Source organism: Brienomyrus brachyistius, chromosome 3, assembly GCF_023856365.1.
Source record: "Brienomyrus brachyistius isolate T26 chromosome 3, BBRACH_0.4, whole genome shotgun sequence".
Classification (NCBI taxonomy): Eukaryota; Metazoa; Chordata; class Actinopteri; order Osteoglossiformes; family Mormyridae; genus Brienomyrus; species Brienomyrus brachyistius.
Window position 1 is genome coordinate 21,383,390 of NC_064535.1, and position 16,923 is coordinate 21,400,312.

General features: G+C 50.2%; 1 protein-coding gene across 1 annotated transcript in view; it reads left to right on the plus strand.

The window, feature by feature from the left end:
* The first annotated feature begins 1,110 nt into the window (after nucleotides 1-1,110).
* flncb (filamin C, gamma b (actin binding protein 280)) overlaps nucleotides 1,111-16,923 on the plus strand; it is a 48,714-nt gene continuing 32,901 nt past the window's right edge. Inside the window, 2 exon segments of the mRNA XM_049007445.1 lie at nucleotides 1,111-2,013; nucleotides 14,350-14,598. Of these exon segments, the coding sequence (XP_048863402.1) occupies nucleotides 1,635-2,013; nucleotides 14,350-14,598 (628 nt within the window). The 5' untranslated portion in view covers nucleotides 1,111-1,634.

A 16,923-nucleotide genomic window follows, 5' to 3' on the forward strand; every position in this document is an offset into this window, starting at 1 on the left:
CAATGGTACTGAATTTAAAGAACTCTCACTACATATTTATACACTGATGTTGCTCAGGTCACGGGCCTGCAGTCACACAACAAGCTGCGCGAAGGTTCTGCTGAGTCAGACTGAATAGGTTCGGCGGTGATGCTGGATTCCCTTCGGCACATGCTATGTGTGACGTCACAGGCTGCGCACTCACATCAATCATGCATCTTTTCCCCCCCATAATACCTTGGGAAAATACATGAGTACACAAAAGAAGATCCAGCTGAATCTTGTAAAAAATTCATAGCTGTGGGTTTAATTTAGCCTACCATCTGATTAGTCTGAGTTTATGCTGTATATTTGTGTTCAAATGAGCGCCACACACAAAGCATAAAAGTTAATTTAATGTGAAAAATTAATGTTACAAACCGGTTTCCTTACACAATTACAAAAGAATGATTACGCCTACTGAGATATTTTTTCAGTCCACAGGCCGTTTTTTTTTCATATCAAACTCGAGTCCAGCCCTTGTAACGAGCGGATGTGCGACTCGATTCCCCCACAGAAATTGCCGAGCGGTGAGGTAAAGCTCATCGCGACCAGCGCTGTTTACCGCTGCACTTTCGTTTATTGGGAAGCATATTTCAAGGTGGGGCGATACATAACTACGGGACGGCACGGTTTAATAAACAGAGTCCAAAGACGACGTATGACCTAATCGTTTATGGATGCGTCATTCTGAAGCAAGGACTGTCATTCTACACGTATTTATTAATACATGACCTTGCGCTGGGAAAAAATAATAATATGAATTTTACTAAAGTCCATGTAGGTTGCACAAACTAACTGACGCGATCGCGTCATTTTCTTTTCCTGGTTCAATTGTTAAGCGTCCCGGAGCCCAGTCACTTACACACTTACAACAAGCGAGGAGCTCCGGACGCCCCCCAACCCCAATTTGGTGCGCCTAAAAATATAGCTGTCACAACGGTGCGGGGGGGTCCATCCAATCGCTGTCCCCGTTATCCTTAGTGACCAATCCTGTGGCGCTTTATTATCACCGTAGGATTAGGAAATACTCATCCTTTAGTTGTATATGGTCATGACAGGGGCATTCCAGGGAATCCATGCTACTGACGTGGGCTTGAGGGTCTCGGATCCTTTTAAACCCCTGTCCTGCCTTTCGCTTCATTTAGTCGCACAAGCTTCTCAAACGCCGCTACCTACGGCATCTCCAGCGCAGCGCTAGTTTACGTTAACTTTACTTTTCTGAAAGTGCATCCTTGCCCCGCAAATCCATCTGCCTCCTAAGAAGCAGCTGCCAAATTTCTCGTTGCGTTGCCAATTAAAAGCTGGAGGACGGGAGCCGCAGCCCTGGACAAGAAAGTCGGTTTCTTTTCATTCACCGGCCGACTGAGATAAATGCTCGGATTGACAAGCCCGGTCATCCTAACAAGTAGACCCGAAGAGAGCGCTCTCTCCTTTTTTTAACTTCTTGCAAGTTTTGAACTTCTCACCGCGGCTGTGCGCTCCTGGCACTGCCCTGCAAAACTTTTCCCTTTTTTTTAACAAACCCCCACTCCCCCCACCCTGCATACGTTAGATTTCTCACACTGGCCTCAGTGATTGCAGTATAAAAAGGGCCACCGGGGAAAGCGAAAAACATGATGAGCAATAACACGTACTACGACCAGCAGCAGCTGCCTCAGTACTACCAGGGCACCGATAACGGCGAAGATCAGGAAGAGGAGATGCCCGCCACGGAGAAGGACCTGGCCGAGGATGCGCCGTGGAAGAAGATCCAGCAGAACACATTTACCAGGTGGTGCAACGAGCACCTCAAATGCATCAACAAGAGGATCAACGACCTCCAGAAAGACCTCAGCGATGGCCTCAAACTGATCGGTTTACTGGAGGTTTTGAGCCAAAAGAAAATGTACAGAAAGTACCACGCGAGACCCAACTTCAGGCAGATGAAGCTGGAAAATGTATCGGTAGCCCTGGAGTTCTTGGACAGAGAGCATATCAAGCTGGTATCTATAGGTAAGACGCGGTTACTTTGCCCAGTGTCTGTGCAGTTTTCACTTTGTGCGCGGGACCAAGTTGACATATTGGTTTGTTGAGTTTCCCGGGAGCCTGTTAGAGGGCGTATTTGAGTCGGATTTTAACGCTGAGGGGATGCCGACCCTTGTTTTACAGAGGTTTCATACAAATGTTAGAGTTAATTTAGTAAATTGAATTATTATTAGAAAAGAAGCGATTGATATGCCTATACATTTATTTAAGCTTAAAGATTACTTTGAAATAAATTATTTTTTATAATTGTGCAGATTCATTCAGTGTACTGTAGACTAATACTGAATATGGATGAGTAAAGTTTCAGCTTTATGAATTTCTTCACTGGGTCAATGAGTATGCAGGCAGAAGAGCGCACACAACGTTTTGTTAGAGTGAAAATCTGCAGACAGTGGAAAACGTCAGACCTTATTTAAGAAGGTTTTGATTTGTAACTTAACATAATCCCTCCAACTAAACTGAAATTGCTAAACAGTCATCAGTTGTATTTTTTTATGGAGATGAGTACATACATCTGGTTTACGTCCTAGTGTCTACACGATCTTAGTTAAACTAGAAAATGTCTTACTCTACTTATTGAAAATGTGTTTTTAACGAGGCTTCCCCATGCACGCACACAAACCGCTTTAGAATTCTCGCTAAACGGGATTTTTATGCATTTGTTATTAAGAACCTTGTAAGTCCAAAGAAATGACACGAGGGTGATTGCTGTGTGAGTCCCTGCACATGTGTGTGCAGACGTGCGTGAGACTAATCTCCGTTACTACTTTAGGGGAGGGGGGTTGGTCTGCGAAAAAAAATTATGTGAATATCGTGTAATACCGTTTCCTTCTCAATGGGGCAAGTTAGTATGTAGACAGGAACCAAATCACTTTATTTCACACAAATCTTACGAAATGTCCACAATAACTCATAAAAATTCAGTGCGACTAATTTCTAATCGTGTGGTTCTGAGGAGATTTTTTGATTTCCGACTGATTTCCCATGTTGATGGAATATGCTAAACTCTACGTATAGACCTTCTGTACGCTGTTCTGCTACCTTTGCATTCTAAATAAGCAAATAACAGAAATGCATGAGAGTTGGATCTTAACCGGCCCTTGCTGAGATAACGCATCCGTCTGTCACTCCTTACCTTAACTTCTTGCTTTTACTCAGTAGGGTATTCAACTCTTTCTGGACCATATATTGCATTTAGCTTGGTGACAAACGCACGTGGGCGGGTTCCAGAATGACCAGGCCATTCAGGACCGCCGGCTGCTTTGGAAAGGGATGCATTTGTTCCTAATGCTGTAAATGGGCCGTATTATGTATGAAATCCAGAGATCTGAGACGCAGCTGTGCCTTTTTGCACATGCGCAGACGCGCGAAGGTCGCACGTTCACACGTTTAGTTTATTTCGCATAGTTATGACAGATAAGGACAGCGGGTTAATCGTAATCGGTGGAACTTGTAACTCGTTTTGAAATCGAGTTCTTAATTTATCACTTTTAGCGGCTCGGCAAGAGAACCACTGATCCATTAAAAACCGTACATCTAGATTTAACAGTTAACGGCTTCCCCAGCGTTATAATTTTACACAGTTTGTCTGATTTATTCCTCCTGTGTAACAATTTACAGTTCAGCGAAAGGAGATGATTTGGCCCAAAAAATGAGAGCAGTCCAGACTGCGATCTGCCGGTGGATCCTGACAGATCGAGCGGAAAGTTTCGCTGAGGTCACCCGGGGCATGATGGACAGCCGCTCTTGCTAACGTTTAATATTCGGTTAATATCCTGAGAGCTAATGGCTTAATTTGCTTGAAATTCAGCAGGCCAGACGTCCTCTTCCATGTACCATACCTGCGTTAAGGTGCGGTTTATGAGCTTGGCCATTAATGGGAAATGGCATGAGTACATATGTAGTAATTCCCTCTGGTAAGCTGATAACCATGCCCCCCCCCCAGCACACGCAATTATCAAGGAAAACAACTAGATGGACGGAAAACGAGTAAGCGAGCCCTGTTTTTAGAATGACTTTGTGTATGAGGCAGAGCTTTCCAGAAGGTTAGCAGTGGCAGATTTCTCAATGTGCGTATCGGGGTTAAGGTATCATTAGTCCTGGAAAACCCGCAGGACCCCCCCAGCCCCCCTCCAAAGGAAGTGATTCTCAGGGTTTGGGACCACTGTCACTGGCTGGGTCTCCTCCAGGAAATCATTCCCCCGAGCAGTGCGTATCAAATGGCAGTCACATGTGTGCGTGTAAGGAAGCATGGGCATGCACACACACTCGCGCACACACACTCACGCACATGCACACACCGGGTGTCTATGACTCATACAGTCTTCATGAAATCACCTGCCCCCCCCCCTCTTTGGAAATGTGCCTGCTGTTTAAGGGCAGACCCGATATTAAAATCTGGGGTGGAAGTGGGGGAGAGGGGGGCACCTGAGGGTTTGGGTTGGGGGGGGGGGGGTCACAGCTGATTTGGACATACTTCCCTCGGGCCTTTGAAGGAGTGACTGATGGGACAGCAACTGCTCTCTGGGCTCTGGACGGACTCCAGTGACAGGTGCTTAAAATAGCTGACACCCCCCAATGTAGCAATGAGGGGGCGAGGTCAAGGGAGTGGGGGGTGCATTTTCTGACTGAGGGGTCAAACAGAGAGGTCAGTGGGGTTGGGGGGGGGAGGCAGCATTGCGATGGCCGTCAGCCCACCTCCTTGGAGAACCGTTACTGGGTCATGTGCTCACATGTAATTACATGATGGTGATGGAGGAACATGTGGCCAGGGGTGTAGGAACCGGGGCGTGGGGGGATATGTACCCCCCAATATTTAACTTGGCTTCATTTGTCCCTCCTGTAAATATACCTTTGCCTTTAAATTAAATTAAATTAAATTAAGCTGCATTTCCCTCAATATCAAACTCTGATACCATTGCCCCTGGAGGATTTACCGTGGGAGATTCTGCCCGCGATGACGAGGACAACAGCTCGCGGGAATTAATGTCAGCTGGCTTCCCGCCGTGTCCGGCGCCCTTCAGGGCGCTGCCAGCCTCCCGGGGTGTCCCCTAACAGCTATTCCGCCGGGCCTGTGGCTGAGGTCGGACTCGATGGTCTGTCTGGGCCCGCTAATAGCTGCGTCTGGCTTGCTTCAGACTGGGTCTGTGTCGTCTAAGCTTTCAACGGCGTCTTGCTGGTACGTCCCCGGCAGGCTGAAATGTCACCGTGGGCTCCAGGTGCCACAGAATGATCTGTGCGTATTGCTGTTCGGAGGCTGAGGGAATGTGTTTCTCGTTTTTGTGAATGACAACCCCCCCCCCCCCAGTACCCCAGCTGCAGCTGCACAGCTGCTCTCCCTTTACTGGGGGCCGAGAGGATTGACAGAGCCAGCATTTTCTGTCTCTCTCGCTCTCTCTCGCCCTCTGCAACACTGTCTCTAATTGTTACCATGTGTCAGAGCCAGTCAGCTCAGCCCGAAGGAATGTTCTAGAATAGCCCCCCCCCCCCCACCCGCACCTCATGCACACACCCCCCCGACCCCAGGATTGTCAGTGAGGGACACTAGATTCGCTCTGATTACCCCATTAACCATTAACATGACGTGGACCTTTTGCCGTCATTAGGCCAGGGCTCCGATCCAGACCTAATTTACTGCCCCCTAGAGGCGAGTTAGCAGACTCTTTCTTTTCAGAAGTGGATCTTGTTGGGCATGATTTCCATGGCACCTGTGGAAGGAATTCAATTCCGGCACAATCAAAAGGAATTATAATGGAAACGAGCACCAAACACGTTCCTGTGGACCCCCCCCATTTCTGTTTTTGGGGTGGGTCCATGGATTAGAGGGACGACATCTGTCTCCTCACCCTCTCTGACAAGAGCTTGAGCCGTTTCCCAGAATTCCGAGCGTGTTCAGGTGCCGGGAGTGATTTAATTTTTCCTCCCAATGATATTTGTGCGGTAAAAGCACCTGTTTAGCGTGATGTTTTTCACTCGAATCTGGTTACACGAGGATTTGAGAGCACGGCTGCCTGGATATGGATAGTGTGCTTGTTTGTACGCTGGTCTTTAGCGCCTGGAATGCAGAGCGGGAGCAGAATAGCTTCTTTTCCTGCGGCGTTGGGGGTCTGGACCGGGAGGCTTACTGACAAGCGTTTATTTCAGGAATAACCCCAAAGGTGATCTGGAAGACGTGCCTCTTCCTCTGCCTCTCGTTCATTTGCCCGAGATGCTGCTGGTTGTGCTCCATGGAGTCTGCAGTAAAAAACATAGATAAAAAGATAAAAGGCACCTTCAACAAGGAGGCTGTCTGTAGCAGAAAGATCTTTATTGTTGTGAAGGGTATTCTGGGAAAAATGCACATGACAGTGTTGACAGCCGATTGGCTAATCCTGGGTGGTCACGTGCCTCCGCCTCGAGCCTCTCCACCATCCCGGAGGGCAGGGGTCACGGCCTCCTCTGTTGCTGAAGTATAATCACAGGATGTGTTGTGAGGATCGTTTTCTAGCCGTGTCGAGTGCTGGTCCCACCGGTGGGAGATGACTTGAAAGTTCAGTGTCCACATAAACCCTCCATGTGACCCTCGAGTACTTTTGGGGGAAATTCCCCACCTTGAATAACATCTCTGTCTTTTATAGCCGCTGGAAGCTCACGGCGGCTGAAAACAAACACGTCTCTGCTCAGGAACGCCTGCTGCCCTTATATCCCGTGCTCCCAAACCCAAATCGCCCATGACTTCACGTTTAATGAAGGGGCGAGGGGTCCGGGTACATCTGGGAAATTAATGACTTTGCTCTGTAATTATTGATGCTTTGAACTACAAATTCTCTCCCCGGATTGGCCGATCTCCTCCGGCTCGCTTCCTGGGGGGTTTAAAATAACCGTACGGGTACGCGGAGTGCAGCCACGGTGAGCTGGGTTACGAAGCGCCTTGCCAGTGGGTCCTGTGGTGATGCGGAGGGGACATCAGGGCAGGATATGACACGGCCTGGAGGTCCAGCTTAGAGGCCCGTGTCAAGATGAGCCAGGTAGAAAGATGGATGGGTCTCTGTAAATAGCTCCCCCTAGCTTGGAGGACTGGCGCCATGAGGTGGAGGAGAAGAATCACAATGAAGGGATCAGAGAAATACCCTTTGTCATAAATGCCCGTTACTGAGGAGGGTTACAGGACTTCACGGGCGTCGCTGTGTGCGGCGTTATTGTAACGTTTCTCTAATGTTGTGTGTGGCTTTTTGGCTGGTGAGTGTTGTCCTTGGACTGTTAGAGACCATCTATTCACCCCTTCCCTTTTTGGGGGGTGGGGGCATTCGTCATATGGACTCCTCCACTCTCTCCCCCGTCGTACGGGCCAAGCGGGGGCTGTGGTTCTCGCCCGCAAGCCCGACTGTTTGCACAGTTGTTTCTGATCACCAGTACCCAGGACATGGAGTGTGGCTGAGGGGAGGTTTCCGGAAGTTTCTCGGGAAGCTGTGGTTTCGGGGCTGCGATGGCGTGAGGCGTCTGGAGTGGCTTGGGCAGATGCGGCCAGTCCTGACCAGTGCTGGCAACTGGTGGTGGGGGTGGGGGTTGCGGTGTCAGGTGCAGCCAGTTGTCTGCGGTCCAGCGATTATGTCATCCCAGCAGCATAACTCCGGGTGGATCCAGACGCCTCTCCCCTTCTCCAGACTATCCCCCCACCCAGACTAGGCCCCCCCCCAGAGGATATTAATTCAATGGGGAATTAATTCCTTTTGTGTCCCACTCCCTGTTGGCGGCTTGGAACATTTTTGGGATATTTTCCAGACTCCTTAGAGCATGGATGCATCTAACACCTGCGCAGATGTCAGGCAGGGATGCGACCCGGCCTCCTGCAGTCTGCGCAGATGTCAGGCAGGGATGCGACCCGGCCTCCTGCAGTCTGCGCAGATGTCAGGCAGGGATGCGACCCGGCCTCCTGCAGTCTGCGCAGATGTCAGGCAGGGATGCGACCCGGCCTCCTGGAGTCTGCGCAGATGTCAGGCAGGGATGCGACCCGGCCTCCTGCAGTCTGCGCAGATGCAGTTGCGGTCAACTTGGTCTCCCGGGACGGCTGGGCTCGCCATCTGCGTGATCTGGAGGTGCTCGTGATCACCGAGATGCCCGATTGGTGTTGTGGGGTGTGGCAGGCAGCTGCTGTGTCCCATGATGCAAGAACAGCCCAGAGCAAGTTCCCCCCCCCAGCTCCCACGGCTTATTCTGGATGGGGTGCCTGTGCTCCAGCATTTTAGAACCCCCTGGGTGTTGTGAATGCTGGTGGATAGAATGAGACGGGGAATGGTGTATGTGCACGTGTGTGTGTATATATGTGTGCGTGTGAGTGTGTGTGAACGTCTGTGTGTGAGTGTGTGAGTGTCTATGTGTGTTGAGTGTGTGAGTGTCTGTGTGAGTGTGTGTGAGTGTCTGTGTGTTTGTGAGTGTGTGTGTGTGCGAGTGTCTGTATGTGAGTGTGTGAGTGTCTGAGTGTGTGTGAGTGTCTGTGTGTTTGTGAGTGTGTGTGAGTGTCTGCGTGTGTGTGTGAGTGTGTGTGTGTCTGTGTGTTTGTGAGTGTGTGTGAGTGTCTGTGTGTGTGTGTGAGTGAGTGTGTGTGACTGTGAGTGTCTGTGTGTGTGTGTGTGTGAGTGAGTGTGTGTGTCTGTGAGTGTGAGTGTCTGTGTGTCTGTGAGTGTGAGTGAGTGTGTGTGACTGTGAGTGTCTGTGTGTCTGTGAGTGTGAGTGAGTGTGTATGACTGTGAGTGAGTGTGTATGACTGTGAGGGGTCTCGGTCAGGTCCTGCTCCTCCTTCATACCAGCTTCACTCGCAGCGCCACAGACAGCCAGGGGGAGGGGGAGGGCAGTTTGAGTGCTGGGCACGGAGGGGGCTGGGCTGCCGGACAAGGTGCCCTGTGTGGCGAGGCCTGTGGAAGCAGGGGGGTAACAGGATACGAGGAGGCGCGGCCCCACCAGGCCTTTAGGGAGCTGGGTGACAGCTGAGGGCTGCTGGGGGTGGGGGGCACCAAGGAAGAAGCAAGGAAGACCCCCACAAAACAAGATTAACAGAGCAATGCGGCATCTGACGCCCTCACTGAATGCTTGTCTTTTTGGAACAGTCCATCCGGACAGACCTTTTCTGTCCTTTGTTCGACCAAGAGGGACGTTTTTCGAGATGGACGGGATCCTCCTGGCCGTACTTCTGACACGGAGGACAGCCTTTTTATTATTCTGTCTTACAATTCCTGGTCTGTTCAGGAGAGTATACAGGGGTGGGGCCGCAGGGGCACTGGCCCCATTCGAAAGCTGATTGGCCCCTTCTCTTGTCACTCGCCGATTTAAAACATATCATTGGTTGGGTTCATTGGTCCCTCTTATGTCTCCTGCTTTAACAAGTCCAGGAACTACCTTTCTTTTCCCATCTGAGAGTTATCCAGTGGGGCAAGATGGCTGCCCAGGCCTTTGTGAGTTCATGATGGAGAGGCACCTTTATCACCAGTTAGCTCCCCAAGGAGGCCCAGGGTCCAGTTGGGGCTTTGTGGGGGAATAATGGCCCGGCCTCACTGTGCCAGTTGGGCTGAATGCCTGGCGTTACCTTCTCTCTGAGAGACTTACACACAGAGGGACATTTTTATACCTCTGCTTTCATGGGCATTTAATCTACTTTATGACTAGAATGGCACAGGCCTGTAAAATATGTCTTTGGTCATCTAAAGAGCAGTTAAGGCAAGGAAAACAGCACCTCCGGGGTGAGCTTATGTCTGCTGCTCCTCGGAAGCCTTAGGCGTCTGCAGTTTTTGCCTGTATTTTTCGTTTGATGCTCTCTCTGAGCCTCATCCTAAAGCAGAAATCTCTAAAGCTGAATTCGAGTTGCACGATAGGAATCGTATCGAAAGTGGGGCTGATGCTGGTTGTTCAGGACTGGATCCATTAACATATTTTGACGAATTCTGAACGAACTAATCGGTCACATCCTGTGAAATAGACTAAATGTCAGGAGTGTTGTCTTCAGTTGTCTGTGGGATATAGGTCTCTAAATATAGTGTTTTTTTTTTGTTCGAGGGCCTTTTAAGTTGCTGGCTTTGGTGCTCAGCAGTGGCTGTGTAGTTTAAATTACACTCTGTAAGTTTGTCCAGCTGCTGTGGCCGTCTTTCTGCTCTGCTGTGTGTGTCTGGAATTCAGGAGCCTCCCAGCTGTCCTGCCAGGAGGCTCCAGAGAATGGGGGGGTGGGGGGGGGGGTATTGGCACGGCACCTTTTGTAGCTCAGTCAACGCAGACCAGACTGTCTCCAGAACCATCTGTCACAACTGCAGGAGATTTGGGTTCATCCAATAAGGCATGTCCTTCGATTTTATTGTCAAGCCTAGAGGTGAAGTTGAAGTGATGCTCCAGGCGTCTCATTTAGAGCTTCATGTCGTGCTCATGTTCTTACTCGAGTGTTCTCCAGCTCTCGGGGTCTACAGTCTGCTTAATGGTGTTGACTCGGGGGGAGAGGGACATGCAGCACTGTGTCTGGTCTGGGATGTAAGTGTTGGTGGAACCATCAAGGCAAGCATCCATCATCTGAGCATCAGAACCATGTGCGAACCACGTGGTTCTGTGTTTGCATCCATGCTGCTTTCTGGAGTGTTCCGTATTTGTACACAAAGCCCACACAGTCTGGCCATGTGACAGATACACAGTCGACATCCCAGCCTGCAGAAAAATGGAATACAGGAGACAGTGGTAACAGTCTCTCTTATCTTGTCTTATCTTGTCTCATCCACATGCTGTTTCAAAGACTGATTTCCTGGGCCTGTAAGATCAATTCTGAGGTGACCTTGATCCTGGAGGAAGGCAAAGCCTCAGTGATGCCTGCAGGACACTGGAGGTTCGACCTGAAGGGGACAGAAGTGTCCTTGAAGCTGGGGCTCTGTGAAGGCTTTGGATAATGACAGACGGAGCCACAACATTAGGGGTGATTGAAAGCGCAGTGACGACGTCCGGTCGCTGACTCAACAGGCAAACATGATGTCTGCAGGCTCTGTTTCCTGTCCTACAAATGCTAATTTAGTCTCCATTAAATCCTTTTCTTCATATTTTGACGTTGGTCAGTCTTTGTAAGGTACTGATACGTGTACAAAATGGATAAAATCTGCTAGCTGTAATTGCATAGTTTATGGCTGTGTTCAAGTGGAAAAGTGGACAGGAACGTCTGGACCCAAGAACGCTCCTTTGCGTGTGACTGATTTTCTGGACAAACGACTGCCCCGTGACTCCTGGTCGTGTTTTCTCATCTTGACATGCTTTCACCATGTTTGCAGAACATTCTGGAAAAAGTGAGTCTCGGCGTCCGATGTCCATGGGGGGGGAGGGGGGGGGAGGTCTTGTGATTTTGTTTCCCGGTGATGGAGTCACATTTTCCTGTCACCCCCCCCCCCCCCCCCCCGCCTTGTGGTGCTGAAATTCTTGGACAATGGGAGAGCGGGTCTACCTGTAGGAAAAAGAGTATGTCGATAAGGCCGTGCAGGATGGAGGAGAGGAAGCGGCCGATGTGCAGAATGAAAGAGGAAGGGGGCCTGGTGTCTTACTACAGATTTGCTGCACAGGCCTTCAGGGTGGTTGGCGGTATGCTGGGTTACCCTACCGTCTGATTCACAGCACCATTCATTATCAGGGCCCAGTCACCATGCACCCCGGCCCCTCCATGGCTAAATCCCAACCGTGAGGCCAGCACCCGTAACATGTGTGTTGGATGGCCGCCGGGCTCACATTTAACAAGTGACTTTTAAGAGCCATGCCCCATGTTCGTTAAGCAGGTCCGTCCATCTCATTTACTGGCTCCTATTTGGTGACGTTTTCCTGGCAGAACGGGGGGAGAGGGAGCCCTGGAAATAGGCCAGGCACCTTTATCCAAACAACATGCTGCTGTTTCTCACAAACCTTTTTTCTCTGCTTTCTAACTGTATGTGCTTGACAGAGGGACAGAGGTGGCCAGCTTGTGTTGTCCTGGGCAACCAAACAAACAGTAAGCCTCCCTCTGGGGAGGGGGCGTGGTCTCCCTCTCTATCATCTGGAACCTTCACAGCTACCCTGGCGTAAGATTGGCCAGCCCTGAAACAATGGCAGCAGAAAGAATGGTCACTCTGTCTCTGGAAACAGTCGCCGTCCAAGCCAAACACGCCCCCCCCATCTCATCCTGGAGAAAATGTGTAATGTGCCCAGTGGTGCTGAGGAGTCATGCTCCCTGTGAGGAGAAGCTAGGGAGCACCGGAAAGGGAAGGAGGGGAATCGGTCAGAGGTGGCGGGGGAACGGAAGTAGAAGAGAGCGAGGAAAATCACATTCTGCTTTTTTGTGCTGTTTGTCCTTTTCGGGCTTCCGTCCGCTTTCCATAACTTATCTTATCTGATGCCCTGGGTTCATGTTGGGCTGGCATTCCTGTCATCCCTTGGCTTAACAAGGACGGAGTGGTGACTCTGAGGCGAGGGACCTGTAGGAGGGTAGCTGGTTCAAATCCTGTGAATGCCAGGAGTGATTCTACTCCATTGGGCCCTTAAGCACTACAGGTGATGGGACCAAGACATCTTATTGGTTGGACCCACCTCTTCTACAATCTGATTGGTTATCTTTCTGAACCAGTCTTTTTTTGTTCTGCTCTCAGAACATTTTTTGTGTAAAACTAAGTAAAACTCCCATCAGCCCCCACCTTCTCCTTTTTACCCCGCTGTGGTGCTGGTAGGTGGACCCCTCTGTCTGCCTAGACTCCATCTTATACAGTAATGGGCATTATATTTATCTTTTTTTTTTGGGGGGGGGGGGGGGGGGGCGCAGCCCTGACATCGCTGGAATGTAATCGTTGGTGTCCCGAGCGGGAGGTAACCAGTTTTTTTACCCTGCCTGCACTCCCTCCCTTGTTATCTCTCTGTTATCAGCCTGCCTGCGGTGGGGGGGAGTGGTTCTGAACCGCTGTCTCACACAGAGACGGTGAATAAATCTATGGGAGGGACATAAACAAAGCAGCGGTTTTAATGAGTCCCTGCTGGAGTGGAAGTTCAGGGCTACATTCCACGCGTCCAAGTCCCTCCACAATGTCCCTCCATATAGGGCCATTTGATCCCTGAAAAATAGCCCCTGGGGAGACATAGTGGAGACCCCCAGCTGTGTGCTGCCTGTGTGCCGGCAGACGGGTCTGAGACAGGGTGTCATGTGACGCAGCGGGATGTCTGTGCCGCTCGTGTTCGCTGTGCGGCCTTGGCGGGGGGGGGTCAGGAACAACCCCATTTTCAAAATGTTTTTTTAAATCTCTGTGTTACTCAGAACCCGCTGAACCCTCTCCTGCTCAATGCTTATATCCCCCTGAAGACGAGTCCCCCTCCCCCAAAGGCCGGGAGCCATGGACTCACATGTGGTTTAGCTGGACCCTTGGGTAATAGAGTTCTACATTTACACCACAGGTTGTTTAATAAACAAAGCCTGGTTAGTTTAAGGGCTTCTCCCATCCTGGATGTAGATCACGAATGTCGGTCACAGCACAAGGGCCACTTATAAGGTGATACTTTTCAAATAAAAGTGGAACGATTTGAGTTTAAAGTTGAATTCTACATATAGCTTCTCCTATCAGACGTGACTCAAACGGACACAGAAAGCAGCTGAATGTGAGGCATCTGTATGGTGTTATGTAAGAAAAGTGCTGAAGTATTTAAGCATAGCTTGATCAGCTGGCACTAGCGGTAACGTATTAACGCCCTGCTCTGTCCCCGATAAATGGGATTTTGATCGTGTACGGGCCCGGCAGGTGTACGAGGAAGCTTGTGGCCAAGGTCTTGGCAGTAAGGTGGGATGCTGAGGTGCGTTTCACCTCCAAAAATCCGCCCAACCTCCATCCTCTCACTAAACAAGCCCCAGGTGCCGTTCAGACAAACACGTCCACTTCATAACCCCGGATTAGTGTTCCTGCTACCAGCGTGAATGCTGAAATGCAGCTGGGATCGTCCTCTGCCAGCTGGCCTCGCCAAATCCCCTCCTGGTGGGAGATGTTTGCAGTGATCCCCTCGTGAACATAGATGTTCCAGCTGCTTAGGGGAATGAAGCCAGGGATGCGGCTCATTGTGAGATTTTATTTCATTGTTTGTTGATACATGAAAACAGATTGTTTTCAGTTCCTCTCGGTCCAGGTCGGCTTGAAAGCTTGTAAAGGAATCGGGAACACTGTCATCAAACTTTTGGCTGCATAAATCAGATCCATGGACCTCAGAGTCGTTTACTTTGATTAAACGGGACTGGGCTGGAACATCGAACATTATCAGTGATAAAAAGATGGGGAACTCGTCGCTAAGTTTTTTCCTGGTTCTCGCTCACAGACAGCAAGGCCATCGTGGACGGGAACCTGAAGCTGATCTTGGGGCTGATATGGACGCTGATCCTACACTACTCCATCTCCATGCCCATGTGGGAGGACGAGGACGACGAGGACGCCAGGAAACTCACTCCCAAGCAGCGCCTTCTGGGCTGGATCCAGAACAAGGTCCCTCAGCTTCCCATCAACAACTTCCACCGGGACTGGCGGGACGGCAAAGCTCTGGGCGCTCTGGTGGACAACTGCGCCCCTGGTGAGCAAACAGCCGCCACTAACCACCAGCTCAGGCCCATTACAGCTGGTCTGTCCTAAAACTGAGCATCTCTCAGCAGGTTCTTAGAACCTTAACTACATTCATCCATCTGTTTTCTAGCCGCTTATTTTGGAGAGGGGTACGGGGGGTTCTGGAGGCTCTCCCAGGAAGCAAAGGGCATAATGACATGGCACACAGACACAGACACACACACACACACACACACACACACACACACACAAATACACTTTCGGCCATTTAGCCTAACTGCATGTCTGTGGCATGAGGGAGGAAACCAGAGAACCCAGAGGAAAGCCACATAACATAGGCAGAGTGTGCAAACGGCCCCACCCCAACATACACCCCCCCCCACACACACAAACGCACACACACAACGTGGGGTGGAATGTCAATACCCTGCCCTGGAAGTGTGAGGTAACAGTACTACCCAGTGAACCGCCATACTGCTGACTAAGAGCAGCTTTTTCCCAGTTAAAGGGATTTCCGTTATACCCCCCTATGTGACCTAATGGTTCTGGCCAAAGTTACATGACTTGTGACTCCTTTGTCCCTCCCTTAATGTAAGACATACTGCTTACTAAAGATCCAACAGATGGGGACAAGCAGGCCTAATGTATAAATTCAGGGATCCAGGAAGCGATGGCAGTGGGTTCATTCAGAAGGCCTCAGGGGTAGCTGGGGCCAGGCCTGGGAACATCCCAGACAGCTGGCCCGGATCAAGAAAAGCCCTCTTGGGCCCGAGTCATAACTCCAGTCCCAGGCTTATTCTTTTTTAGCCTCTTTCCATAGCTCTCCAAATTAGGGCAGAATTCCATTTGATTGGGAGGGGAGCATTGAAGGGAGTGTGGGGGGCTTTCAGAGAGAGGTGTTTATTGGAGTCAGAAGGGAGTATCGTGTCTTGGGTGCCGTGCGGCTTCGTAAACAACATTCACAGGTTTCAAACATTAAATTCAAATCTGGCCTGAATTGCTTGTAAAGTTTTTTTTCAGTGCACTAAACATTTTTTGTATCTAGATGAAGTTTGAATGGAACCCAGGGGAGCGAAAGGTGTTGCGGTGTGTGTGTGTATGTGTGTGTGTGCGGAGGGCAGTGCAGGACCCCTCTCAGGAAACCCTGCAGTGTGCTGGTCCGGCCAGAAGGTGTTGGGGTAAACAAACGGATGCCTGTCGTCCAGCTCGCTGTCTGGGCAAGGTCGCTACGGCACGGCTGCAAGGCTACACTGGAACCAATGGGAATGTTCAGGGAAGCGGTGGGGGGGGTGGGGGTGGGGGTGCTTCGCTTTGTTTACAAGACTGGAAGGCCTGACGCTAAACAGCCGCGGAATATCATGCCAGAGATATGACCGTACACGGCCGCGTCTCACTCCTGCTTTTTACATTTAATAATATTGATGATAAATACACTGTGGGCTGAAGACCGCCTCAGCCCTTAATTTTAACAGCACCCCATTCTGGTTAAGATGGATACCATTTTAAATGGAGACACGGAAGTATACAGGGGCAGGGCAACAGTGCCTCTGGCCCTAGCTGAAAGCTTATTGGCCAGCAGAGTACCCCCTCCTATCTCATTCATTGATTCAAAACATATCATTGGCTAATGATTATGCTAGAGTCTCTGTGTGAATTTTGGCCCACCAATGCCCCCACCATAAAAAATCCTACAATAGTCCCCGCACAGAGATTTTAAAGCCCTTGTTTTGTGTAACAAGCAGGAAAATTTTCTCCTTTCATACTGGTCGTATTTACATATCTGTGAGTTTGAATAGATACCCTGCAGTGCACTGGCGCCCTGTCCGGGGTTTCTCCTGCTTCTGGGAATGTCGGTGAGCGTTTCTGCAAGCCATCATCACAGATGTTGGGAGCTGCATGACCGAGCTGAGCAGCCTTCTCTGCTTTACAAGCTTTCGCTCTCTTTCGGTGCGTAATGGAAAGTATAGAGGGGAGTGAATAAAACTGGGGAAGTGCAAAAACATTTCTCTCGCCAGCTACGTTATTGCATGTGTGTTGGCCGCATGGCTGGGAGGGGCCAAACGGCGGCCCGTACGCAGCGCCTGACGCGCAGGTGAAGCCGAAGGGCCTCTGATATCCGCTCTGTGTGTCGTAAGGGAAAAGAGACTCGCAGGAAACCCCTGGAAGGTCGTCCACGTCCGCAGGATAGAACCCTCTGTTTTCCGGTGTTTTTCAGACAAAGTGGAGTTTAGGGTGGGTGTTTATGAGCCTGTGGAAGTGGATCCCATTCAGGTGCCATTACACAGCTGCAGAAACAGGGTTTCGATTTTTGTTTGCACATTTTGGTGGCTTATAA